At 37.1% G+C, this 22,891-nt stretch overlaps 1 protein-coding gene across 7 annotated transcripts in view; it reads left to right on the plus strand.

Annotated features, from left to right (window-relative positions):
* The window catches only part of SMCHD1 (structural maintenance of chromosomes flexible hinge domain containing 1), a 164,500-nt gene that overhangs the window by 83,713 nt on the left and 57,896 nt on the right, over window positions 1–22,891 (plus strand). For all 7 annotated transcript variants that reach the window (XM_051851361.2, XM_008261120.4, XM_051851360.2 and 4 more), the window contains 13 exons: window positions 2,612–2,684; window positions 5,878–6,017; window positions 7,247–7,381; window positions 8,292–8,519; window positions 9,379–9,527; window positions 11,270–11,358; window positions 12,272–12,390; window positions 16,179–16,346; window positions 18,248–18,373; window positions 19,210–19,289; window positions 19,502–19,659; window positions 21,618–21,733; window positions 22,815–22,879. In XM_051851361.2, the coding sequence (XP_051707321.2) occupies window positions 2,612–2,684; window positions 5,878–6,017; window positions 7,247–7,381; window positions 8,292–8,519; window positions 9,379–9,527; window positions 11,270–11,358; window positions 12,272–12,390; window positions 16,179–16,346; window positions 18,248–18,373; window positions 19,210–19,289; window positions 19,502–19,659; window positions 21,618–21,733; window positions 22,815–22,879 (1,646 nt within the window). The remainder of the gene's footprint in view (window positions 1–2,611; window positions 2,685–5,877; window positions 6,018–7,246; window positions 7,382–8,291; window positions 8,520–9,378; window positions 9,528–11,269; window positions 11,359–12,271; window positions 12,391–16,178; window positions 16,347–18,247; window positions 18,374–19,209; window positions 19,290–19,501; window positions 19,660–21,617; window positions 21,734–22,814; window positions 22,880–22,891) is intronic.

Here is a 22,891-nt window from a genome sequence, read left to right on the forward strand (position 1 = left end):
AGTAATAGGCTGGTTCCCTCACCAGATGACTGCATCTGCCGGAGCTACGCTGATCCAAAATCAGGAGCTTCTTCTGGGTCTCCCATGCGGGTTCAGGGGCCCAAGGACATGGGCCATCCTCTATTGCTTTCCCAAGCCATAGCAGAGAACTGGATTGAAAGTGGAGCAGCTAGCTCTCAAACCAGCGCCCATATGGGTTGCTGGCACTGCCTGTGGTGGCTTTACCCGACATGCCACAGCCTTGGCTCCATAATAGTCCATAATAGGCTGTTTGGTATTTTTTCTCTTTCATACTGTTTCATTTGTTTTTAATACTTTTCTTAGAACAAAAGGGTAATTAGATATCTAAGAAATTAAATTTTTCTACTTTGTATCTTTTTAGATTTATTTATTTATTCGAAAGAGTTACATGAAGAGAGAGGCAGAGAGAGAGAGGGGTCTTCCATCTGGTAGTTCACTCCCCAATTGGCTGCAATGGGCAGAGCTGCGCCAGTCAAGCCAGGAGCCAGGAGCTTCTTCTGGGTCTCCCACTCAGGTGCAGGGGCCCAAGGTCTTGGGCCATCTTCTGCTTTCTCAGGCCACAGCAGAGAGCTGGATCGGAAGTGGAGCAGCTGGGTCTCAAACCAGGGCTCCTATGGGATGCTAGTGCTTTGGACTAGGGCGTTAACCTGCTGCACCACAGCACTGGCCCTCTACTTTCTATTTTTTTAAAGGTTTATTTGTTTTTTTGAGAGGCAGAGTTAAAGAGAGAGAGAAAGGGAGAGAGAAAGAGAGAGCTTCCACCTGCTGGTTTAGTCTCCATAGCTGGAACGTCCAGGCCGGAGCCAGTGGCTTCTTCCAGGTCTCACTTGTGGGTTCACGGGCTCAAGGTCTTGGGTCATTCTCCGCTGCTTTCCCAGGCACATTAGTAGGGAGCCAGATCAGAAGTAGAGCAGCTGGGACTCAACAGGCACCTGTATGGGTTGGTGGCACTGTCGGCAGAAGCTTTAACCTGCTGCGCGACAGTGCTGGCCCCAGAAATCTAAGAAACTTTAGCTTGTATCTTTAAAAATACTGATTGTAAGATACAATTAAGCTTTTAGTGAGGGATATCAGGGACATGAAGATACAAACTCCGCTAAGGTATTTATCGTTAGGTCTATAAAACAGCAGATAGACTTAATTAATAAATCACTATTTTTTCACTGTATCATTATCTTCTCTATATACATAAATTTTCTTCCATCTCATTATGTTTAAGGTAGATCATGTGAATTTTTTTTTAAGTACAAGTTGAAAATTCCTAATCTGAAAATCCAAATCCAGTATACTCCAAAACCTGAAACAAGCAGAAGGTTCCATACCTGGTCTCATATGACAGGATCATAGTCAAAATGCAGAAATGATAAAAATCCTATATAAAATTACTGTCAAACTATGCAAATAAGATACATATGAAACATAAATGAGTTTTAGACTTTAGTCTTTCCCTAAGATATTTTGTTATATGTATCCTAATATCCTAGAATCCAAAATCTGAAGCATTTCTGGTCCCAAGCATTTTGGATATGGGATTGTCAACCTGTATACACTGCTTTGTGTAACCAAGTTAAAAGTCAGGTTCTGTACATCTTTTTTAATTCAGACATTTCTGGAATGAGATTGAAGTTTATTGAAAATTTGGCTTCAGTAACATAATCTTACTTAAAAGATACTAGATTTTATAAACTTATTTTTTTTAATGATTTATTTTATTTATTTGAAAAAGAGAGTTAGAGTAAGGTAGAGACAGTGAGAGAGGTCTTCCATCCGATGGTTCACTCCCTAGTTGGCCACAACAGCCGGAGCTGTGCCAATCAGGAGACAGAGCTTCTTCCGGGTCTCCCATGTGGGTGCAGGGGCCCAAGGACTTGGGCCATCTTCTACTGCTTTTCCAGGCCAAAGCAGAGAGCTGGATCGGAAGAGGAACAGCCAGGACCAGAACCAGTGCCCACACGGGATGCCAGCACTTAAGGCCAGGGCTTTAACCCGCTATGCCACAGCACGGGCCCCAATTTTATAAACTTTAAAATAATTTTATAGTTTCAGAGGAATTCAAAGATAGTATAGAAAATTCACATATCAAAATCTGTTAAGCTTTACCCACTATGCCACAGCACAGGCCCCTGTTAAGATTTTATAACACCTCATATACAGGTATTTACACAAGAAGTTAACATTGATAAAATACTGCTAGTAGTACTGTACACTTCATTCCAATGTTTCCGGTTAATTGTTTTTTTAATTCTGGGATTCCATAATATACTACATTATATTTAAAGAATTTAAGACTTCTGGGTTTTTTCCACTTTTCTATTCAGTTTTTATTAAGTAATACCCATTCGGTTCTGGTAATTATTCAGAAGTTAGGTCTTATGTGTCTGAAGAGACTATTGTCTATAAGGAAGCAGTTTAGATCCGTTTTTTCCTGAGTCTCTCCCATGTATTATAAATGATAATTTTAGTCAATAAAGTATTAGTAGATTGCTATAATGATATGAAAATGAAAAGCGAAAAAGAGAATTGTGGTAATGAACTTGTAATCTGTGATTAGCACTTAGTTTTAATTTTTATGATTTTTTTTTCCCCACAGAATTTTAATCTGAAGGTTATTCTACCAGGTTTAAAAGAAGACTCACAGATTTTGAAAATGAGATTACTGCCTGGTAATACAATTTTAAGAAGTATTCTTGATACTTAACCTGTTCAATAGTATTTTTATGATATATTGATCTATACAAAGTTAGAGAGTCAGTAAGGTATAAGTCTACTTTTTCAAAATAACTTGAATTGTCAAACCTAGCACTGACAGAAATGACCAGAAATCTATTAGTGAAGTTCTGAAAATAATCTTTGGAAAAAATTTTAAGTATTGAAAATGTGTTAAAGACCCTATTCTCAGGTATATACTTATTAGCCTTTTATATATATATATATATATATATATATATATATATATATTTTAGGAAGAAAGTTTTTAATTTATAATGGCTTAATTTGAGAAAGTGATATTACTTTTAGGTTAGATAAGATAGAACCTGCTGGATAGTTTGAGAGATGGTCTATTGTAAAGGTTCAAAAAGTCTTTTCTAGAGTTGATCCTTCCTCAGTTTCTTCACATGTAAAATGTGATATTATGTACGCTTTTAGGGTTAATTTGTAAGGATTAAGCGAGTTATAGGTAGTCCTCAATTTGCACAGTCTGTAGTAACTATATTCAATGGAGAATATAGTTCTAATATGCATGAGTTTTCATTATCACAGTACTGTGCAAAGTACTGTGAAAGTGTGTATATCTAGAACAATTAGAATAGTGCTTGGCATATAAGTTTAGCTCTCTGATATTGTCAGTAGTGTGATCATATCTTTGTCCATATGTAATATTTTTATTTGTTTAAGCAAAAAGAAACATTAACTTATGTGCTTTCACAAATTGTTGGGACAGCATTTGGCCTAGTGGTTAAGACTTCTATGGCCCGTATTGGAGTAACTGGATTCATGTCTCAAATCTGGCTCACAATTCAGCTTCCTTCTCCTGAGATTCTTGGATACAACATGCAACAGACAAGTAGCTGGGTTCCTGCCACCCTCTTGAGAGACCTGAATTGTGTTCCTAACTCTGGTTTTGGCCCAGTTCAATCCTAGCTGTTGGAAGTATTAGTGCCCGGCACCACGGCCCAATAGGCTAATCCTCCACCTGCAGTGCTGGCACACCGGGTTCTGTTCCTGTTGCCCCTCTTCCAGGCCAGCTCTCACTGTGGCCCAGGAGTGCAGTGGAGGACGGCCCAAGTCCTTGGGCCCTGTACCCGCATGGGAGACCAGGAGAAGCACCTGGCTCCTGGCTTGTGGCGGCCATTGGAGGGTGAACCAACATCAAAGGAAGACCTTTCTCTCTGCCTCTCTTTCTCACTGTCCACTCTGCCTGTCAAAAAAAAGGGGGGGGGGGATGTATTAGTGGAGTGAGCTTGTTTGCTAGCTCTGTGGCTCTCACTTGCTTTCCTTCTCCTCCCATCATGTCTGTTTCTCAAACAACAAAAGTTTTTAAAAAATTTTTCCATTGTTTGAGGTTTCTCTCTCAAGCGTGAATTAATAAGGAAGTGAAAATTGGCACAGTGGTAGAAATAAAAGAAACAGTTGTATTAATAAACATGGGCTTTTTGTGGATTTGAGAAGTAGAATTCTTAGTAACTAGATTGCTCTGATTTGTTTTAGAATCTGGTAACAAAAATATTAAAGGAGGAGATAATATCAAGTGGTGACAAAAGGCAAAAGGTTTAAAATAACAAAAAAGAATTCTCTGTTGTAAATCTCTCTGGATTAAGTATTTTCCTGAATCCTTGGGATATAATCTCTGCATTAATTACACAGTGGTATTTCATCACTCTTTAAAATTGTGAGGTTTATATGAGAACAATGCTTAATTAAAACAACACAGTGAATGATGAACATTAACATTTTTACAAAGCAAATTAAATGTTTCTGGTAGCCTTTGTTGTAACATCTAAAAATCTTTGAGGGTTTTTTGGAGAAATTTTTATTTAATTGAGAGACAGAAAAAGAAATACTTCCCATCTACTGGTTCTCCCCAAATGGTTAGAAAAGCCAGAGTTGGGCCAGGCAAAAGCCAGGAGCCAGGAATTCAATCTGAGTCTGCTGTAAGGGTGGCAGAAACCCAAGTACTTGAGTCATCAGCTACTGCCACCCAAAGTACATATTTGCTAAAAGCTAGAATCTGAAGAGGAGTGTAACTTGAACCCAGTTTCTCTGATACGGGTTGCTTGGGTTGCTAGTGTCCCAGATGGTGTCTAAACCACTAGGCCAGTCACCTATCCCAGTAACTATATTTGTATGCTTGTGTTAACCAGTGTTTGACATGCTGAATTTTCAAACATTAGTGTTTATAGAGTATACCAGATCAGCCTGCTGCAGAGATACAAACCCTCTTTTATTGATCTTATAGAAAACTTGTGATATTAAACTTATGACATCAGAGGTAATGGGCAATTTCTCAAGTAAATTATCTGATTATAATTTTTTTAACTTTCTTTAAGATTCATTTTATTTGAAAGACAGAGTTGCAGAGGATGGGCAGGGGAATCTTCTATCCACTGGTTCACTCCCCAGATGGCTATAATGGCTGGAGCTGATCTGATCTGAAGCCAGGAGCTTTTTCCAGGTCTCCACGCGGGTGCAGGGCCCCAAGGACTTGGGACATCTTCTACTGCTTAAGTTTTACATGTTGGAGCCGGCGCTGTGGCACAGTGGGTTAACACCTGGCCTGAAGCGCCGACATCCCATATAGGCGCCGGTTTGAGACCTGGCTGCTCCACTTCCCATCCAGCTCTCTGCTATGGCCTAGGAAAGCAGTAGAAGATGGCCCAAGTCCTTGGACACCTGCACCCCTGTGGGAGACCTGGATGAAGCTCCTGGCTCCTGGCGCAGCTCTGGCCTTTGGGCCGACTGGGGAGTAAACCATTGGATGGAAGTAGCTCTCTCTCTCTCTCTCTCTCTCTCTCTCTGCCTTTCCTCTCTCTGTGTAACTCTGACTTTTAAATAAATAAATAAATCTTAAAAAAAAAAAAGTTTTGCATGTTTAGTTGATTTCTAATATGAATTAACTCAGTGTCATATCTCAGCATAAACTAATCCTAGGTATTACACATTTTGCTAAAGAATTGAAACTTCTTATGTAGACACAATCTATGCATTTTGAGAATGAAAATGATTCAATGTAGACATTGCTTCGGTTTTTCTTACTTGGCATTATTAATAAAATATTAACTTTTTAAATGATGGTTATTTTTGATGCTTTGGTCTTTGAAACCTGAATATGTATTTCATTGTATGATTTCTTGATAGGTCCCCCTCGTCGATTGAAAGTGAAACCTGATTCTGAAATTTTAGTTATAGAAAATGGAACAGCTTTCCCATTTCAAGTGGAAGTTTTAGATGAATCAGACAACCTAACAGCACAACCAAAGTTGATTGTTCATTGTAAGGTAAGCTTGTTGTAAGATAGGAGTATTTAGATTTTATTTTGAATTCCATTATAATAAATGGCAATGACTATATCTACTTTATATATCTATTTATTCTACATCTATAAAACTAATATAGTGCGGTATTTGTACTGTATAACTACTTCATATCTCAGTCTTTAGTCATTATTAGATAGAGAAATTTGTGGGAAACTCTCATTGTCAGTAGTTTTTCAGTGTCCCCAAGTCAACAGATACCAGCTATACCCAGTTTCATAATGGAATTTATGGATGAAAAGTTTTTTTTCTTACCATCTTTTCCTTTGTCTTCATCTGCCTCATTTTAGATGAAATATTTTACTTATAGATAGAGTGATAAAACTACCTTTCAGGATTATCAGTAGATTTATAAATGAAGGTTGGTAAAAGACCACTAAAAAGGAAAGAAAAATACAAGTAAATAGATTAAAATTTAAAAAAAATCATAATTAAGTTCTCTTTCTAAAACAGATAATTGTTACTTAGCATTACAAAAAGTTAGTCTTTTTGTTCAGAAATCCTCTAGAACTCTGAGTTTCAGGAAAGTACTTTTAAAAGTTAATTTAGCCGGCGCCGCGGCTCACTAGGCTAATCCTCCGCCTAGCGGCGCCGGCACACCGGGTTCTAGTCCTGGTTGGGGCACCGGATTCTGTCGCGGTTGCCCCTCTTCCAGGCCAGCTCTCTGCTGTGGCCAGGGAGTGCAGTGGAGGATGGCCCAAGTGCTTGGGCCCTGTACCCGATGGGAGACCAGGAAAAAGCACCTGGCTCCTGCCATCGGATCAGGCGGTGCGCCGGCCGTGGCGGCCATTGGAGGGTGAACCAGCGGCAAAGGAAGACCTTTCTCTCTGTCTCTCTCTCTCACTGTCCACTCTGCCTGCAAAAAAAAAAAAAAAAAAAGTTAATTTAAAAATGGAATTAAAAGATAAGTTTATTTTGATCTACAAAGTGTTTAAAATCCATGCATATGAAGGACCCTAAAAATATTTGTGAAAACTCATATTATGGTAAACTGTATATGGGTTTAAAAGTTTTTTCACCAAAGATATCTTGCCATTCCATTTTTGCAAACTTTTTTAACTAAACTTGTATTTAGAATTTTCTACTGTGTGACCCAAAATGGTAGTTGTTGTGAATTGTTTGAAAATTTGATCAATTATTGAAAAACAGTAACACTTGATTTGGATATTAATTTTTTTTCAACCTGCCAACAGTTTTCAGGTGCTCCAAACCTTCCAGTCTACACTGTTGATTGCAGTAGTTCTGGAACCAGCATTTTAACAGGATCTGCCATTCAAGTTCAGAATATTAAAAAAGACCAGACACTTAAAGCAAGAATTGAAATACCTGTAAGTTGTTATTAGTACTCATTTATATTATTTTAAGTCTTAATACAAATAGTCTTTGGCAGCCTTGTAGTATTTTACACAAAGTTGTTTGACCTTTAAAAATGAGGTATTTGTGATTATTGACCTTTAAAAACAAGGTATTTGTAATTATTTTAGCCAAAGGGAAAAAGAGGCCACATTAAATGGCGAAATGACTAGTTTAACATTTTTATATCAAATATTAGTATTTATCTTGATAAAGATTCTACAATAGGTATAGCTATTATTGATTTACATTTCCTTAAGATTATTTTTTCCTATGTTAAAATGCATCATTTATTCTTTTGATTTGTACTGTTCCTATTAGTTTCTTAAAATGGTTACAGATTATCTCCACTTAAACCACCACCACAAGACATAGAAACCTTTAATTTATGTATATAACTCTGTAAACACATAGTTTAGTAGTACTGTCACGTGGTGGAATTTCTAGATAATGTGCCAGTATGATATTTTTCATTTTTAAAGCTTCATTGTAACCTGTGTTTTATTGCAGCTGTTTGTCCCTGATTTTGAGTTCTTAATTCCTTTTATCTTTTTTGTTATTAATAAATGCTAAGTCATTAACTGATGTGATTAAAAATTGACAGTGCTTTTATGTAAATGAAGAAATGAGGAGGCAATCTTTCTAGTCCAAATACACTGGTTTTTTGGTTTTTAAAATGTAACCCCTGTCATTTATAACCTGGTGGTATGAAATACAGAATTATTTATAGTACAATGCCTTCTTCATAATAAGTCTTAGTGTAATGGTATAGAAGATACTCTTCCATAGTAGTAAAATTGATTTCTTTAGCAGTGTAAGTCATTCATCAATAAAGTTAAAAAACTTTCAGTACAGGTGTCACTCTGTGTTTCTGCATTTCCCTAGAGTTGTAAGGATGTCACACCTGTGGAAAAGACAATCAAGTTGCTTCCCAGTAGCCATGTTGCAAGATTACAGATATTCAGTGTAGAAGGGCAGAAGGCAATCCAGATCAAACACCAAGATGAAGTTAATTGGATAGCAGGCGACATTATGCATAATCTTATTTTCCAAATGTATGATGAAGGAGAAAGAGAAATTAATATAACATCAACTTTAGCAGAAAAAATTAAAGTAAGTATGTTTAACACATTGTTTTTTTCAAGACTTTTTTATGCTTGGAAGGTTGAATAAGAAGTAGTTTCTAAGAAGTCTCTCACAGAAAAATAATAGTGTTATTTAAAATTCTAGACTAAATAAGATTTTTTTCATCAGCTACATTGAAATTTTTGGGTGGTTCATATGTGACAAATTTGATCTTAGAAAAGTGATTTTGAGCCACGGGCACCGTAGCTCACTTGGCTAATCCTCTGCCTTGCGGCACTGGCACACCAGGTTCTAGTCCCGGTCGGGGCGCCGGATTCTGTCCCGGTTGCCCCTCTTCCAGGCCAGCTCTCTGCTGTGGCCAGGGAGTGCAGTGGAGGATGGCCCAAGTGCTTGGGCCCTGCACCCCATGGGAGACCAGGAGGAAGCACCTGGCTCCTGCCTTCGGATCAGTGCGGTGTGCCGGCCTCTGTGGCCATTGGAGGGTGAGCCAACGGCAAAGGAAGACCTTTCCCTCTGTCTCTCTCACATGGGATGCTGGCGCTGCAGGCTGCGGCTTTACCTCCTACACCACAGCGTCAGCCCTTGTATGTTATTTTCAAACTATAATGACCACAGTAATAATTTTGTAGGGAAGCTCTGAATAAATGTCTTCAGAAACTTTGTTGTATTCAAAAATACAGCAGCATTAACAGCCAAAAAGAAGAGGATACTTTTTTTTTAATCATAGTAATATAGGAATCATCATTTCTGTTTATAAAAGGACTTCTCCTTTTTTGGGGTGAGTGAGGAAAATGGTTCACAATTTAGCTTTCAGAATCTTTTTGAAGATACATGATAATCTGAGAGCAGACTGAGCAGTTCTTTCTTAAGTATATTTTTCTCCTAGGTTAACTGGACTCCTGAGATTAACAAAGAACACTTGCTGCAAGGTCTGCTGCCTGATGTGCAGGTACCAACTTCTATAAAAGATATGCGTTATTGCCAAGTTTCATTTCAAGATGATCATGTGTCTTTGGAAAGTGCATTTACAGTAAGGTTTGTGAACTTAATATATTTTGAGCTATTTTAAAATTCAATATGTGGCAATGAGAATACTTTTTGCAGTGTACATTTGTGCAAATTGTTTTAATGTGTTTGTATGAAATATGGCAGGTTGTCTTTGCAATAAAATTTCACCGGTGATAGTGAGCTGTTCTTGTAATCAGTATAACCCTGTGTTGAATTGGCTCTGTAGTAGCTAGAGGAACTAGAACTTTCATTAAAGGAAATGTCTCTTAGTGCAAAGAACAGTGAAACACTTGGAAAATCACAAAGCAAGGGGCTAGTGCTGTGGTTCAGCTGGTTGAGCTCAGCCTGCAGCTCCAGCGTCCTATGTAGACTCTGGTTCAAGTACCAGCTGCTCTATTTCCAGTCCAGGTCACTTCTAATGTAACTGGGAAAGCAGTGGAAGATGGCCCAACACCTTGGGCTCCTGTACCTACGTGTAAGACCTAGAAGTTCCTGGCTCCTGGCTTTGGCCTGGCCCAGCCCTCATCATTGTGGCCATTTGGGGACTGAACCAGCAAATGAAAGATCTTTCTGTTTGTCTGTCTGTCTGTCTGTCTCTCTCTCTAACTCTGCCTTTCAAATAAATAAATCTTTCGTTAAAATAATGATAAAGGCTTGAAAACTATGAAGCTACAGGTGGTCAATTAATGTGTTATTTGGAAGGAAAAATTCATTAATTGGTGATTGATGGTTTTCAAAGATGAATCTAAGCAGAATTAATATGTGGAATGCACAGAAAAGAAAGATTTAAGTTAATATGCAAAACAGAAACAAGATACTCTGGCTGTGGCATACAAGTCTTTTATCACTTCTTTTCTAATGACTTCTTGCATTTTAATTTCTCTGGGGCAGGCGTTAGTTCTATCACCTAAGACACCAGTTAAGACGCCAGTTAAGATGCCCATATCCCATATCAGAGTACTGAGGTATGAGTCTCAGCTCTTGATTCCAGCTTCCTGTTAATGAATACCTTTGAGGGCAGTAAATGATGGCTCAAGTTATTTAGTCACTGCCATCCACATGGGAAACTTGGATAGCATTCCCAACTCCTGGTTTCGACCTGGCCCAACCAGAGCCATTGTGAACATTTGGGGAGTATGTCAACAATAGGAACTCTGTCTCATTCTCTCCCCTTCTCAAATAATAGTAATAATAACAATTCCTCTACCCATTTCCATATTGTTCCTAACCCCTACTACAGCTTTTAAATAAACTAAACTAAACTAAACTAAACTAAAATAAAAAACTAGAAAGGATTTTGAATGTTTTCACCATAAAATGATGTTAAATGTTTGAAGAGAAAGGAACGCTTTCCCTGATTGGGCATTATATAGTGTATCCCATAAATATGTACAATTTTTATGTGTCATTTAAAATTTAAATTTTATCCCAGATATATTATTCTCTGACCTCACCCAGATCTCTTGATGAATTATTCTTACTGACCTGTTTCTTTGGTATTTTCTTGTCAATATGAATACTTTAATTTAACATGCTTATAATATTTTGGTCTGAATTCTTTATTGTTATTGCAAGCTTTCTTATTTTCTTTTGGCCTAATAGCTATGTTTTACAAATTGAAGAAATAATTGGAGAAATGTTATTGTGTATAAGTTTTAGAACATGGTGTATCTATCTGTGTATTATTCTATAACATGTTAGAACTGTTTTAATTTTATTCTACAGTAAATGGTGTAACTGAAGCTTTTTAACTTGTTAACCAATTTCAGACCACTCCCTGATGAACCTAAACATTTAAAATGTGAATTAAAAGGAGGAAAAACAGTACAGATGGGCCAAGAGCTTCTTGGAGAAATAGGTTAGTGTGGCCTCCTTTCTTTAAAACTAGCGGTTTAGCATACATAATCCAAAAGGAAAGCTTTGGAGTTATATGATATTATTGGTTTAAAGTCTATTTTTGGAGGTGGGTGTTTGGCTTAGCAGTTAAGATGCTGGTTGGGACCTGTGCCCATTGAAACCAGAGTACTTGGTTTCAATCTCTTTGGCTCTGCCTGCAGATTCCAGCTTCCTACTAATATGAACCCTGGGAGACAGTAGTGATGGCTCAAGTAACTGGGTTCCTGCCATCCACATGAGAGACCTGGATTGAATTCTGGCTCTTGGCCACCTGGCCATTGTGTGTGTTTGGGGAGTGAGTCAACAAATAGAGGGAGCTCACTATCTCTGCCTCTCTGGCTTGCTTGCTGTCTCTCTAATAAATAATAATTAATTACTTTTTTAAAACAAGGAAAATCAGTGACATAAGGAAACCAATTTTGGGGAGAAAATCTGATGTTGGATAAAATTAAAGTATTTTGGCTATTTTTATCTAATTTGACATACCTTTGAAATCAGTTTGGCAAAGTAGTTTGTGAAAGACATCTCACTTTTTGTTAGAGTTAACAATAGTTAATATTAAAAGTATAAATTAAATGTATGAATGGATTCCTGTGTAGCCTTCATTGTTTTCAAACGTATAGCATTCCATATTGTTAAAATGTTTCCTTTAAATTTTCACACTAAAATTTGCTTTATATATTAAATACATAGTTAAATATATAAACTTGTTATCTTGATTCTGGATTTTTTGTCATGATTATAAATATTATGATAATTTTACACAGAAGTTAGTGTGTAAGGGAACAGAGATAATGTTTCTAATCATAGTTTTAACTGTGTCGTAGATACTTGTATCTTTAAAGAAAAGATAATATTTTTATTTTTTTCTTCAGTTATTATAATTACAGATCAGTATGGAAATCAAATTCCAGCATTTTCACCAAATTCTTTATCTGCTTTGTCAATTGCTGGAGTTGGACTTGATAGTTCAAATTTGAAAACTACTTTTCAGGTATGCTACTTTCTGTTAAAACGGGGTTTTATACCATTGTTTTATGTGTAACAAGAAGTTTGGAAAAACAAATAATTAAAAGATGTTTGATTGTAGTTTTAAAAATAAGAAGTCATGAAAGGTATTAAAACTTTTATAATGAGGCCGGCGCCATGGCTCACTAGGCTAATCCTCCACCTGTGGCGCCGGCACACTGGGTTCTACTCCCGGTGGGGGCGCTGGATTCTGTCCCAGCTGCTCCTCTTCCAGTCCAGCTCTCTGCTGTGACCCAGGAAGTCAGTGGAGGATGGCCTAGGTCCTTGGGCCCTGTACCCACATGGGAGACCTGGAGAAGTTCCTGGCTCCTGGCTTTGGATCATCGCGGTGCGCCAGCTGCAGCAGCCATTGGGGGGTGAACCAACGGCAAAGGAAGACCTTTCTGTCTCTCTCTCACTGTCCACTCTGCCTGTCAAAAAACAAACAAACAAACAAAAACAAAAAACAAAAAAAACTATAATGAAAGGTTTCGAACATATGCAAAATTAGACAAGACAACATGAGTAGGGGTAGCTCCTGTGTTCCCATCATCCAACTTCAACTTGCCATTTCTTATTGTCCAACTTACCATTTCTCCCCTTACATATCATCTTGAAGCAAATTATAGATGTAATATTGTTGTATTCATAAATATGTTGGTATCTTTATTTATAAAGTTGTTTTTAAAAGTAGTTAATTAAATAAAATTTCTTGGTGGTCATGCCCTACAAAGTTTGGTCAGGTTAGCTTAAAAAATAAAAACTCTGGTAGAATTCTTTGACTTTAAAAAAAACTGTTCTGCATAGAACAGGGACAGGTTTAGGGAGAAGGTCCTCTCCTTATTGCCTTTCAAGTAGTTTCTGTTTCCATTAAGCTGTTTTGCTATTGTTTTCTAATTTTTATAACACTGCTTTCACTCTATCAGAGCTCTGCTGAGGAACTTTTAATGTTTTGTTTGGTGATAAAGTCTGTTTAGTGATTTTAAGGAACTTCCATTGTTCAACTTCACCATGTATGTGGATGAAATGAAAATAAATGTGCTCCTGTTATGCGTGAACAGTCCCTGCTTCCTATCACTCTGTCCACAGACTTCTGTCCTCTTTCTCTTCATTTCTCCTAAATTGTGACCTGTCTTCCTACATCTTCACTTCTCCGTGTATTGAATAGATCATTGCCATTCACATAATTAAACATGTTGCAAATAAGCACATTGCAATATCTTAGGTTAAACCTGTTCACTTCTATTCTACACCCAAAAACCACCGAAACTTTCTTTAGTCTTATATTCCTTTCTGCCCCCCCTCCCTTTTTTTTTTAATTTGACAGGTAGAGTTATAGACAGTGAGAGAGAGAGAGAGAAAGGTCTTCCTTTCTTTGGTTCAATCCCCTAATGGCTACTCCGGCCAGTGCTGTGCTGATACGAAGCCAGGAGCCTGGTGCTTCTTCTCAGTCTCCCATGCGGGTGCAGGGACCCAAGCACATGGGCCATCCTCCGCTGCCCTCCTGGGCCACAGCAGTGAGCTAGACTGGAAGAGGAGCAACCGCGACTAGTACCCGGCGCCCCGACCAGGACTAGAACCCGAAGTGCCAGCGCCGCAGGCGGAGGATTAGCCAAGTGAGCCACGGCGCCGGCCTGCTCTCCTCCTTTTTATAGCAAAAGTCTTCCTTTTGTTAGTAAAACTCTTGGAAGAGTTGTATGTGCTATTTTCACATCTTTTCTGTCATTTTATAGCATGATGCTCTGATCATAATTTGTGCTGTGTTCTACCTGACCAAATTTACTAATCAGTTTTTGCCACTCATGCCATTTGTCATGGCTGTCAGCATTTTACACTATTACCACACTTAAAATAAATTGCCAAAGTATGGCCTGTAATGCCTTGTCTGTAATCTCACATCTTTCACTCCCCAGAGCTCATTACTTTGCAGCCAAATGAACTTTTTTCTGCTGCTGTCCCTTTTGCAGCTGACATACTATCTTGGCTCATTTTCAGAATTTTGTATTTAGTAGTATTTGTACTCATCTAGAGTTCGTAAATGCAAGTTCATTTTTAAGATTTGAAATAAAAGTAGAACAATTTCTAACATGACACTTGAGAAACCACAACTTCAGTGAAGTTTTGGTGATTTTTCAATTGTTTCCATAAAGTATTCTACAGACAGTTGTTTCAGTCTATAAAATCTGAAGTGTCGTCTGATTTTTAAGTCTTGATAAAATAACCCACACTCAGGGATTTAAGATGATTAAATCATTAAAGGACTCTTTGGTGTGTGAATGCCCATGGTGCTCATGCTAATGTAGAATCAACTAATGTCATTATGTCACATTGCAAAGATTATAGGCTAGGTTCATTGATTCCCATTAATATGATATGTTAAGCATTATTCTACAAGAGGTGACAAATCAAAGCCCTTGCCCTTGTGCAGATCACCTCACAGTCAGAATGGATGCCTTAGATAAGTGATAAGGAAGAAAGCACAGAAGGGAATAATGTGCTGTTATGTAGTGTGATCAGGGAAGACCCTTTTTATTAAGGCCTCAGGTATGCCGAAAACTAAAAGGCCGTGAAGATATCTGGTAAATAATACTCCAAACAGAGGGAAAGAACAAATTAAAAGTTAATTAGACAGGCATGTGCTTTGCTAATTGGTGACAGAAAAGAGACAACACAGAGTAAGAATTTCTGATCTGAAATCCAACTTTTTGAGGGCTAACATGATGTTCAGATAGTTTTGGAAATGATGACATTTAAGATTTTTGGAGGGGCCAGTACTGTGGCACAGCAGGTTAATGCCCTGGCCTGCAGTGCCGGCATCCCATATGGGCACCGGTTCAAGACCCGGCTGCTCCACTTCTGATCCAGCTCTCTGCTATGGTCTGGGAAGGCAGTGGAAGATAGCCCAAGTCCTTGGGCCACTGCACCTGTGTGGGAGACCTGGAAGAAGCTCCTGGCTTCTGGCTTTGGATCAGCACAGTTCTGGCCATTGCAGCCAATTGGGGTGTGAACCAGTGGATGGAAGGCTTCTCTCTCTCTCTTTCTCTCTTTCTCTCTTTCTCTCTGCCTGTCCTCTCTCTTTGTAACTCTGACTTTCAAATAAATAAATGAATCTTTAAAAAATAAAAGATTTTTGGATTAGGTATACTTAACTGATAAAGTCTGTGCAAACAATCCAAATCTGAAATTTCAGAAAACTGAAATATTTCTGGCCCCAAGCATTTCAGATTAAGTATACATAATTCGTATGTGGAAAAGAGAAATTAGGAAAAGATTAGGGTAAAAAGAAATTGCCAAAGGCCAGCGCTGTGGTATAGTGGGTGACGCTGGTTCAAGACCCAGCAGCTCCAGTTCTGATGCAGCTCTCTGCTATGGCTTGTGAAAGCAGTGGAAGATGGCCGAAGTCCTTGGGCCTGTTCACTCACATGGGAAACCTGGAAGAAGCTGCTGGCTCCTGGTTTTGGATTGGCCCAGCTCTGGCTGTTGCAGCCATTTGGGGAGTGAACCAGTAGATGGAAGATCTCTTCCTGCCTCTGCCTCTAACTCTGCCTTCCGAATAAATAAATTTTTTTTAAAAAAAGAAAAACAGCCAGAAAAAAAAAAGAAGTTTCTCCTTTTCTGGAAACAAAATTCATTGTAAGCTAATATTGGCATGGGTGCATTTGTTTGGCATTATGTTGCCTAGAAATACATGCAAATGCCCATGTTGATAAATAATTTTATTTCAAAACTAAACTGTATCCTCCTGTCTTTTCTCAATGTATGTTCCCTCAACAGGAAAGCACACAAAGTATAAGTGTAAGAGGCATCAGATTCATTCCAGGTCCTCCTGGAAATAAGGATCTTTGTTTTACTTGGCGTGAGTTTTCTGACTTTATTCGAGTACAGCTAATTTCTGGACCGCCAGCTAAACTTCTCCTTATCGACTGGCCAGAACTAAAGGAGGTAACTACTTCATGTCTTCACAGAAAAATTTAATATCACATGGCTTACTACCTTCCGATTGTCAGTGGATCAGAATAGATATATTTTTGTTGTTGAAGTAGCTGCTACTCACAATCACAAAAGTAACAATGACAAAAGAGCAAGGTGATAAGAATTTTATTACTTCATTATTTAAGTCATCATTGTGTCCTGGTTTGTTAAAAATAAGTGTAGTAATTTAAATTTATTTTTATCTGAGCACTTATACTTGCATATTGATACCATTAAAATATGTATAGGTACAATCAGTTTAGGAGAAATTACATATTTCTGAAATGGAAATAAATCTTGACATGCTCATCTTTTTGGATGATTTTTGGGAGTGGAATATAAAAGTAGCTTGCTAAATGAATAATTTATTTGAGGATTTATTTGCAGGTACCAGAGTAACACAGAAGCTAGAAAAACAAAATTTTTTTTTATTGGTCATTAACACTTCAGTTATATGTAGATAAAGCTAGAAAAGTATTTATAATATTTGATTTTCCTAGTTTCCTGATTTACTTATTTTATGAATGAGAAAAGTATAATTCGGAAATGTTAAATATAAGTGCCAAAATTTCAAAATGATAGAGATCAGATTTGTATTCATGAACATTTGATTTTAGAAATTTTTTTCCCACTGTTTTCCAGAAAACTTTGATACTAGCAGTTTGGGTTAAAGTCAGTTACTAGGGGCTGGTGTTTTGTCCTAGCAGGTAAAGCCACTGCCTACCAATGCCTGTATCTTATATGGGTGCTGGTTCATGTCCTGGCTGCTCTGCTTCCAATCCAACTCTCTGCTGATGGCCTGAGTACTTTGACCCCTACGACCCATGTTGGAGGCGCAAATGAAGCTCTGGGTTCCTGGCTTCAGCCTAGGCCAGTTTTGGCCATTGTGGTCATCTGAGGAACCAGCAGACAGAAGATTTTTCTGTCTCTCCCTTTATCTCTGTAACTTTGACTTTCAAATAAGCAAATCTTTTAAAAAAGAACAGTCAGTTACTAAAAGATACCATTTAAAAATAGGACAGACATAAGGAGTAATGTACTGTGTGTTGACATTTGGTGACTACCAGCACTTCTTAAAAAGTCAAGTTTTTTGTAAACTTTACATGGACCAAAGTCAGCTATGGCCATTTAAAAACTTCATGGACGCAGACATTGTAACTGAGTTAGTTTGAAGTTTTTCTTTAATGTCCTACCCATGACATCATGTTTATTTTTCTCCCATATATAGCAACTTCTCAGCATAATTTGATAACTGCCTTGTTAGGAGATGGAGGAAACAGAAATAACATTATCAGGGAACAGATGATAAATAAACTTTTTTCTCTTTAGTTCTCTCATCTTTTTTTGTTGTTGTTTTTAAATCTGGCACAGGAGTATCTTGTTTGACAATGTGTTTCCTTTGACACATCTAATATTAATAGGTCAGAAAGTAAATTTCAAGAATTACACAGCATCACACATTCACTAGGGGAAAAGGCAAAAAACATTTAAAGTCAAGACAATATAGATTGCCAGGCCTAAAAAGCTGAGTTATTGCTTAATGGATGGTAGCAGAGAGCTGAAAATTGCCAGAGGAGCTAAAATACAGATTACTAATGCCAAATCTGAAAGCCACAGATCCAGTTTTGTTTCCATTGAAGCATTCTAATATTTAACTTTTAGGAATTTGTGTTAGAAACCAGTAATGTCAAATGCTATTTTCATTTTTGTCAAATTACTAGTCATTTATTTATGATAATTAACTGGCTTTCAAAATATTATTTTCATTGATAAAAGTCATTTGTAGATAGAAATAAATGATCATTTTAAAGTCCTTATATTGTTTGTTTCATATGTGTTAGTGCTTCTTAAAATATTATTGTCCATTTCAGTCCATTCCAGTGATTAATGGAAGAGAATTACAGAACCCCCTTACTGTTCAACTTTGTGATCAGTGGGATAATCCAGCACCTGTACCACAGGTTAAAATAAGTCTCATAAAACCGAACAACTTAAAGGTAAGTTTTAACTTCCTTATGTAATTTTCACTTCCTTAAGATTCTGGATGTAAATCTCCTAATAATATCTTTAGGTGTCACATTTCCCTCTCTTTTTTAATACAGGCTTAAATAGCCTTCATTTCTGTCTAGTATGAATCAACCTAAATATTATTGTATTTACTTGTTGAAGTAAACATTATCTCTTACAGTGTAACAAAACGTCAACATTCTCCAGTTAAGCCTATTTAAGTGTTTATATAGTACTAGTAATACTTGCATTTTAGGTTAAGATTAATAGATAAAATTAAGAAAGTAAATGAAGACAGAAACCACATGACCTACATTGTTGGGTTAAGGAACAGATGTTAACAGAGAAACGTTTACACTGAGGCCAGGCAAAAAGGTATGCATGTACTCATCCTCAAACCTACCTTATGGATAGCTACAAGAGTCTGGGTGAGATTGCTGGGCCTGTATTGGGTTGTCTTCAAGAGTAAGGCAATGCCCGGCATCCCATATAGGCACCAGTTTGGTCCCAGCTGTTCTGCTTCTGATCTAGTTCCCTGCCAATGGCCTGGGAAAAGCAGTGGAAGATAGCCTGTGTTTTGTCCTCTGCCACCCACACAGGAGACCTGGAAGAAGTTCTCACCTTCTTGGCTTCAATGTGACCCAGCAGTGGCGATTGCAGCCCTCTGGGGAGTGAACCAGTGGGTGGAAGAAGTCTCTGTAACTCTAATTTTAAAATAAATTAATTAAAAAAATAGAAATAGAGGAAAATAATATTGTAGCTCAACAAAACTTGAATGCTTTCTAGTTTTTTTTTTATTAACCATTTTATTTTGTTTTGATTTTAGCTCATGCCTTCAAACCAACAGCATAAAACAGATGAGAAGGGCAGGGCTAATTTGGGAGTATTCACTGTTCTTGCTCCTCGGTAAGAATCAGTTTACTAGATATTGGTGGTATAGATTGATTTTTCTTATAACTTACTGAATTTGAGATTAATAACCATTCCTCTGTTTAATGTCAGGCAGGAGTTGCGAATGAGTGGGAGAAGAAAGATTTCCTAAATAGAGTTAAACTATGTATAATTTGAATCCTCCTTCCCCTGTGTTTTTATTTGTTTGTTTTTGTTTTTTTGGTTAGGGGAGAACATATTATGCAGATTAAAGCTGTCTATAACAAATGTACCATAGAAGGACCTACAATTAAGTTAATGATTCTTCCAGACCCTGAAAAACCAATTCGTCTCAATGTTAAATATGACAGAGATGCTTCCTTTTTAGCAGGGGGTGTTTTCACTGGTGAGTAATTCACAATATTTTAAAAATCTATAATGATACTTGCCTTTTATTAGTGGAATAAACTATGTATCCTAGGTGTGCAGCATAATGAAAATGCATGCATGTCACTTTCTTTTAAATAGCAAAGAAAATGCATTTGACTTAGTGATTGCTCTCCTCCTCAAGTCTTTTAGTCATTTAGTGTGAAGAACAAACTGCAAGTTCATATATAGACTGATAGGCTGAGGTACTGAGTTAGTTGGTGTTTTTACATTCATTTCATTGTGCAATTCAAAAAAAGGAATCTGAATGAGGTGAGATGCTATACTAAAGATATTTTGTTATTTTAACTCCTTCAGAACCAAGACTGCTTACCTTGATTTGGATAGAAATATACCACATAAGCATTTATGGTTAAAGATGTTTCAGTACAATAAACATTTACTGAATTCCAGGTTGTATGCTAGACTCCTAGTTACAATAATGAATATGACAGTTTTCAATGAATTCAGGTTAATATAGCAGGTAAGCAGTAAACAAATTTCAGTGCAGTGTGACAGATACTAGTTCAATGGAAATTAATAATTGCACAGGGAATTTTCTGGAAGACTTCTGTTTCGTTAAAGGGATAAATTCTTGTACATGGTTATAAGTTGTGAAAGAAGCACACGAAAAATTCTTGATTTGAAATTTTTAGTAATTAAGTTACATTTGTATACAAAAAAGAGCCTATGATTTTTGCTTACATGCATTGCCTTTTTTTTTTTTTTTTTTTTTTTTTTTAAGATTTATTTATTTATTTGAAAGTCAGAGTCACAGAGAGAAGGAGAGGCAGAAAGAGAGGTCTTCCATCCTCTGGTTCACTCCCAATTGGCTGCAACGGCCAGAGCTGCGCCAATCCAAAGTCAGGAGCCAGGAGCTTCTTCCCGGTCTCCCACGTGGGTGCTGGGGCAGAAGCACTTGGGCCATTTTCTACTGCTTTTCCAGGCCATAGCAGAGAGCTGGATCAGAAGTAGAGCAGCCAGGTCTCCAACTGGTGCCCATATGGAATGTCGGCACTGCGGGTGACAACTTCACCTGCTACGCCACAGTGCCAGTCCCTGTGCATTGCCTTATATACTTCATCAGACTGTATTCTTTGATTATGTTGTAAATCTGAGAGAGATAAGATCTATTTCCTATAATTAAAAACTATAACAGTTAAAAATGAATGTTACATGATGGTAAATATAGTGAGAATTTATATGCAATAATACTTCAGCTACTACATGCTATTGAAAATCATACAAGAAAGTAGGCATTCTTTTGTGGAGTATATAAAGGAGATGGTGTTTTGGTGACTTGCCTTAATTCTAAATTGCTGGATACATACAGTTACCCTTTCTGGCCTTGCATGCTAGGATTTATAGCATGGCAGACAGAAAATAAGACATGAGGGTCCCAGTGCTGTGGCATAGAGCCATATGGGCACCAGTTTGATTCCCAACTGCTCTACTTCCAGTCCAGCTCCCTGCTAATGTGCCTAGGAAAGCAGTGAAATGAACCAAATGCTTTGGCCCCTGCATCCACATGGGAGACCTGGAAGAAGGTCCTGGTTGCTGGCTTCAGTGTTGCCCAGTTCTTGCTGTTGCAGTCATCTGGGGGATGAACCAGCAGATGGAAGATTCTCTCTCTCTCTCTCTCTCTCTCTCTCTCTTTCAACTAAAATAAATAAATCTTAAAACAGAAAAAAACATGAGGATGTTAGGATCAGTATGTATTTGTTCTGGGACTGAACTTTGATGTCCATATGTGGCATTAGAGACCCATCTGTCATGATTAGATTTATAATTGGGGCATGTGGGTAGAGAATAGTTTTAATTTCTTGTTTAGAATTTTATTAACATTGGGATAAGTTATAGATCTTAAGGCATATAACTATTTAACCACATGCATTAATTGAACTAGAAAGAAAATAATTTTTCTGTTTACTATGGCAGATTTTATGATTACTGTTATTTCTGAAGATGACAGTATTATTAAAAATATTAATCCAGCACGAATTTCCATGAAAATGTGGAAGTTATCAAACAGTGGGAACCGACCACCAGCAAATGTAAGTTAAAAATATCTCTCACATTTTGTGAAATTTAATGTTAAAATACACTATGTGCATGGTTGAGAAATGGAAATTAATCTATAACTTTCCTTAGAATTAAAATGAATATATTGATAAATGTTTTAAAATTAAGTGCTGTGCTGTTCAAAAAGAGCAGCCTACATTGTGATTTTTCTAAACATTTTGAGGTACCTTACACTTTAAAGTTGTGCCGTCTAAAGGACAGGTGCACAAAGCAGTAGCTGTTAAATATCATGAAGGGATACTTACACAAAATGAGATAGAGCAATCATGAAGGGATACTTATACAAAATGAGATAGAGCAATCATGAAGGGATACTTACACAAAATAAGATATCTTGACAGACTATAAAGCAGAGTTTGAGTTCACAACATTTTCCAAGAGAATGTCATACCATTTGTTTAAACTTTCTGGTGGTCATGTTGAGAAAGTAAAAATAAAAAATAAAGCTATTTAATCTTTTTAAGCTATTAATAGGTACCATTCTCACATGTTCCCTATACTTCCAAAATTATTCATGGGATTTTGTTTTTTACAGCATTACCTTCATTCAGACCAGCCACATTTCAAGTCATTAATAGCAATATATGCTACTGGTCACCATTCTGGAAAGCATAAATCCAAAATTGGAAACTAAATCTTAAAGTTTTTCAGAGCATTTTGATTCAGTAACCCACTTCAGCATTTATGGTTCATTTTAATCATCTAGCTTGCTTAATTTAGCAATAGCCTGAAAGTTTTCAGCTGAGCTCCCCTAATCTTGGCTCACTTGATTTTGATGAGCAATCCAGTCAAGCTGTTGTTACTTTAAAATAATACCACCATCCTAGAGATCTATTAGTTGCCATTTAAAAATGGGATATTTTTCTGCTGTGACTAATCTCACCACATATCTTAACATGTATTATTAAGATATATGTGTATATGTGTGTGTACTTATATATTAATAAATTCAAATGTGATCTGGATTCACATTCAATTCAGGTATGTACGTTTTCATCTTAAATATAGTATGTTAAAGATTGTCATTTCCCACTTATCTCCTTCTGTTTTTAGGCAGAAACATTTAGTTGTAATAAAATAAAAGATAATGACAAGGAAGAAGGCTGCTTCTATTTCAGGTATTATTCAAA

This window comes from Oryctolagus cuniculus, chromosome 10, assembly GCF_964237555.1.
Source record: "Oryctolagus cuniculus chromosome 10, mOryCun1.1, whole genome shotgun sequence".
Classification (NCBI taxonomy): domain Eukaryota; kingdom Metazoa; phylum Chordata; class Mammalia; order Lagomorpha; family Leporidae; genus Oryctolagus; species Oryctolagus cuniculus.